Source organism: Puntigrus tetrazona, unplaced genomic scaffold (assembly GCF_018831695.1).
Source record: "Puntigrus tetrazona isolate hp1 unplaced genomic scaffold, ASM1883169v1 S000000528, whole genome shotgun sequence".
NCBI classification, from domain to species: domain Eukaryota; kingdom Metazoa; phylum Chordata; class Actinopteri; order Cypriniformes; family Cyprinidae; genus Puntigrus; species Puntigrus tetrazona.
The window spans coordinates 210,001-215,000 of record NW_025048164.1 but is presented as its reverse complement, the minus strand read 5'-3'; the positions used below and the strand labels follow the sequence as shown (position 1 = coordinate 215,000).

Here is a 5,000-nt window from a genome sequence, read left to right as displayed (position 1 = left end):
AGTTTTAAGTACTTCTTGAGATCTTTTTTTATGCAATATTATATTTTCCATTTGTATTTTAATCGTACTTAATGCTGTCAGTGTATGCACTCAATCTCTATGGAGCTTTCATTTATTATATTATATTTCAGTTCAGTTCTAATATTTTTCATCTTATATTATTTCAGCGGATGTAAAAAAATGATTTTGAATAGTTTTTCGTTTTAGTTTAAGGAAATAATAGCCCTGCTTTCAGGACTGAGAGTGAATGAATGATGACGATGCTGCTAACACAGCACTTCCTCTAATATTCATGAGCTAAAAGTCAACGGGGGTCTTCTTTCCTCTCTTTTAAAAGCCTCTAATAAATCCCACAGAAGTGATATCTACTCTAGGAAGGACACGCTCTTCCAGGACATCATCTGTCTTTATGGATTTTGATTTATTAACCCCCTCGTATATCAGCAATCATATGCATTTAGTTTCGACCGTCATATATATATAAAAATGTATTTCAAAATGTACATCGGATGAATGAAACATAGGGAGGAAAAATATACACTTTTAAATTATTTTAAAAAAATCGTTTTTTTAAAATATGCAAAGAAATTGCCAAAAATGCTCTAAAAGAAAAAAATAACATATATGTTGAAATACAGTTCTGGCCATTTTTTATTTTATTGTATTGCATTGTATTGTATTTTACTTTATGGTATATTATTGTATTGTATTATATTATACTGTATTGCATTTTATTTTATTGTATTGTATTTTATTTTTTTGTTTTGTATTTTATTTTATTTCATTGCATTGTATTTTATGGCATATTATTTTATTGTATATTATTGTATTGTATTTTATTATACTGTATTGCATTTTATTTTATTGTATTGTTTTGTATTTTATTGCATTGCATTGTATTGTATTTTATCGTATATTATTGTATTGTATTTTATTATATTGCATTGCATTGCATTGTATTTTATGGTATATTATTTTATTGTATATTATTGTATTGTATTTTATTATACTGTATTGCATTTTATTGTATTGTATTATTTTGAATTTTATTTTATTATACTGTTTTGCATTTTATTTTATTGTATTGTATTATTTTGAATTTTATTGTATTGTATTTTATTTTATGGTATATTATTGTATTTTATGGTATATTATTTTATTGTATATTATTGTATTGTATTTTATTATACTGTATTGCATTTTATTTTATTGTATTATTTAGAATTTTATTTTATTATACTGTATTGCATTTTATTTTATTGTATTGTATTATTTTGAATTTTATTGTATTTTATTTTATGGTATATTATTGTATTATATTGTATTTTATTGTATTGTATTTTATGGTATATTATTTTATTGTATATTATTGTATTGTATTTTATTATACTGTATTGCATTTTATTTTATTGTATTGTATTATTTTGAATTTTATTGTATTTTATTTTATTTTACGCATGGGCCATCATCCGTGAGCCTTTCTGAAATGTACCGCTCCCGAGAGTCAATGAATCACACCTAACACACAATCACATATTCCTCGAGCCTCATTCGCCATCCTTCCTGCAGCCTGTAGTTTGATTGCTTCACCAGTATCTTCTTGTGTCTGTGCAGGAGGAGGAGATCCCCGAGCTGGAGATCGACATCGATGAGCTTCTGGAGCTGACGGACGCCGAGCAGAGATCTCGACTGCACGTACGTTCAATCATAACCCATGCAAAAGAGCAGCCTCTGACTGCGTGCATCCATAGCTTTATGACAGACGTCTACAGATGTTGTACCGGCTGTTCTGTGTTTTCACAGGAGCTTTTGCAAGAATGTGGAAAGCCAAAGGAGGTAAGAGAAAACTCTCAGGAAGAAACTGCACGAGCAATGCTTTACATTACAGCGGTTATGAAGAAAAATATTTAGGTCTTATGCATTTTAAAGGCAAGTTACATTTCCTATAAAATCCATACGGATTAAATGACTTGTTTGAATATTGTTATAAATATATAATAATTGTTTTTCATCTAACAAATCATTATTTTTATTACCATTTAATTTTTATTAAAATATTAACGCGTGTGTTAAGATTTTGAATTGCCTTTTATGATTTTTATTTCTTTTTATTGTTTTTATTTATAGTTATTATTTTTGTGACTATTTAATGAAATGAAAAATTCCCCTAAAAATCAGTGATTATGAAGAAAACTGACTTAAAACAGATGCACTGACAAATATTTATTTTAAAGGCATATTAAATTTCATATAAAATCCATATGGATTAAATAACTTGTTTGAATAGTGTTATAAATATATAATAAAAAAATTTCATCTAATAATTATTTTCATTATTATTTATTTTATTTTTATTAAAATATTAATGTGTGTGTTAATATTTTGAATTGCCTTTCATGATTTTTACTTTTTTACTTTTATTTATTTTTGTGAATATTTTTTTAATTGATTCTGTATGGATATCACGAGGAAAAATCCCCTAAAAATCTGTGATTATGAAGAAAACTGACGTGAAAACAGATGCACGGAAGAATATTATAGGTCTTATGTATTTTAAATGCATAATAAATTTTATGCAAAATCCATATGGATTAAATTACTTGTTTAAATATTGTTATAAATATATAATAATTTTTAAAAATCTAATAAGTATTTATTTTTATTTTTATTTAAATATTAACGTATGTGTGTCATGATTTTATTTTTCCGTTTTCTTTTTAGTGTTTTTATTATTATTAGTTATTATTTTTGTGCATTATATTTGGATATGACGAGGAAAACTCCCCTAAAAATCAGGTGCACAACTGAATTATGTATTTGCATTGCGTCTCTTTAAAAAAAAATTATTTAATGACATATACATCAGTACATAATGCTTTTTCTGTAAAACTGTGTAGTCCAGACACATTTGCATATTTAGGCACAGCTTTAGGCACCACTTTTTTTCCTAATAAATTCAGCGCCGCACTGTTTTGAGCGCCATCTCTCCCTCTCCCCGACCGCAGGACTTCATCAACGGTCTTCTGTACCGGATGAAAGGACTGCGGAAGATGTCAGGATCTCTGAAGAAATAGCATTAGGTCAAAGGCTGGATTTTTCAAGCTAATGTGAAGCGCCTGGCCCCGCCCCCAGCGGCACGCCCCGCCCCCGAGCAGCAAGCCCCGCCCACACCTCCTGTCTGTAGAGTTGTGTCTGTCTGTGGACGTTTCTAGAATTCACCGCACGCGTGGGTCAACAGCGAAACTTCCAGAAACAGTGTTTTTTCCACCACTAATAATTCTGTACGGGTTCTCCAGCGTTGCAGATCAAAAGTATTGCCTATTATTACTCAAACGAGATGCTTTTTTTTTTTTTTTTTTTGTGACATGTACATTTTGTTCCCTATTTATATATATATATATATTTTGTTCTGACAAGCGTTGTATGTAATAACAAACCATTTCTTTTTCGAGATTTTAGACGAAGAGCATATACGGTCTGTGATAATAAATTCAGAATCTAGGATATCTTTAGCACATTCTGCCATTGTCTGATTTCACTTTTACACTTTAATTAATAAGTGCAGAATTATTTAGCGTGAGATTGCATTGATTTATCCAGTATTTCGCCTCATGCATACGTATGTTTGGTAAACCTGGTAATATTTAGATGAGAATAAATAATGAATAACTGCCAAATGCACGCAGCAGAACTAAAAAGGTCATTTAAACACTTAAATAGCATGCATTTTACTGAATACGAATGATTTTAAACCCTCTGATTCCCAGGCGTCATATAATGCGTCGTGGTTTTTATAAACCCTGAATATTTTTTTTTTAATGAATGTTTGAAGCTTTTAAAGTGGTTTAAATAATAACAAAGGAGATTCCAGTCAACTATTAGACACAATAAAACACGCCGGGCATGTAGCGCATGAAGCGGTAATAAAGAGTAGAGATGGCTGTCGAAGGTTAACTTTTATGCCACTTTTGTCGGTTTAGTCATTAACCTCGGCTGTGGTGTGAAGGTGTGAAGGAACAGAGACGATCGCGTTCAGAACGGCCCGGAGCGAGAGGAAACACGGGTGCAGAGGTCAAAATAAAATAAAATAAAATAAAATAAAAATTTTAAAATACTAAATAAAATGTGATTAATCAAGTATATATATATATATATATATATATATATATATATATATATATATATTTTTTTTTTTTTTTTAAAAGTAAAAATATATAAAATATATATATATAAAATAAAAGTAAAATAAAATACAGCTAATGCTCAAAAGTAATCGATAATAATTAATAAAAAATAACTAAAATGCAAAGTTCAGGTAAAGTTCAAAATAAAATAAATTGTGTAATTATCTAAACAAATTCAAAAATACTAAATAAAATAAATGTATATATATATATATATATATAATATATATAATATATATATATAATATATATATATAAAATAAAAGTATATATAAATATATATATAAAATGCTATAAAGTAATCGATATATAATTATATAAATATAAAATATATACATAAAATAAAAATAAAATTATATATATATATATATATATATATATAAATATAAAAATACATAAAATAGGTATATACATAAATATATATAAAATAAATATTTTAAAATAATAACAAAAAACTAACTGAAATAAGTTCAAAATAAAATAAATCGGGTTTGATGTAAAAGTAAAAATAAAATAAAATGAAATAAATCGATTTTGAAATAAAATATATAAAGAAATAAAAACTAAATAAAATAGTTCAATAATAAATTTTAATAAAATAAAGAAAATACATAACTGGTATAACACTCAAAATATAAAAAAATATAAATCCAGAAAAGTAATAAACTAATAATAAAATAAATTAACTGCAAACGCTCCTTGAGTTCACTACATCGTGGGTTAAAAGACAAACACTGGTTTCCTGCAAGCACACACACAGCACACTTAGCACTTTATTTTCTCCGTTTATTTCGTCGGCCGGCCACACGCCAACAA

The 5,000-nt window shown here is 27.1% G+C and overlaps 1 protein-coding gene across 1 annotated transcript in view; it reads left to right on the top strand.

The window, feature by feature from the left end:
* The window catches only part of bub1bb (BUB1 mitotic checkpoint serine/threonine kinase Bb), a 27,044-nt gene that overhangs the window by 9,679 nt on the left and 12,365 nt on the right, over positions 1-5,000 (top strand). The window contains exons 2-3 of the mRNA XM_043232353.1: positions 1,615-1,695; positions 1,804-1,836. Coding sequence (XP_043088288.1) covers positions 1,615-1,695; positions 1,804-1,836 — 114 coding nt within the window. The remainder of the gene's footprint in view (positions 1-1,614; positions 1,696-1,803; positions 1,837-5,000) is intronic.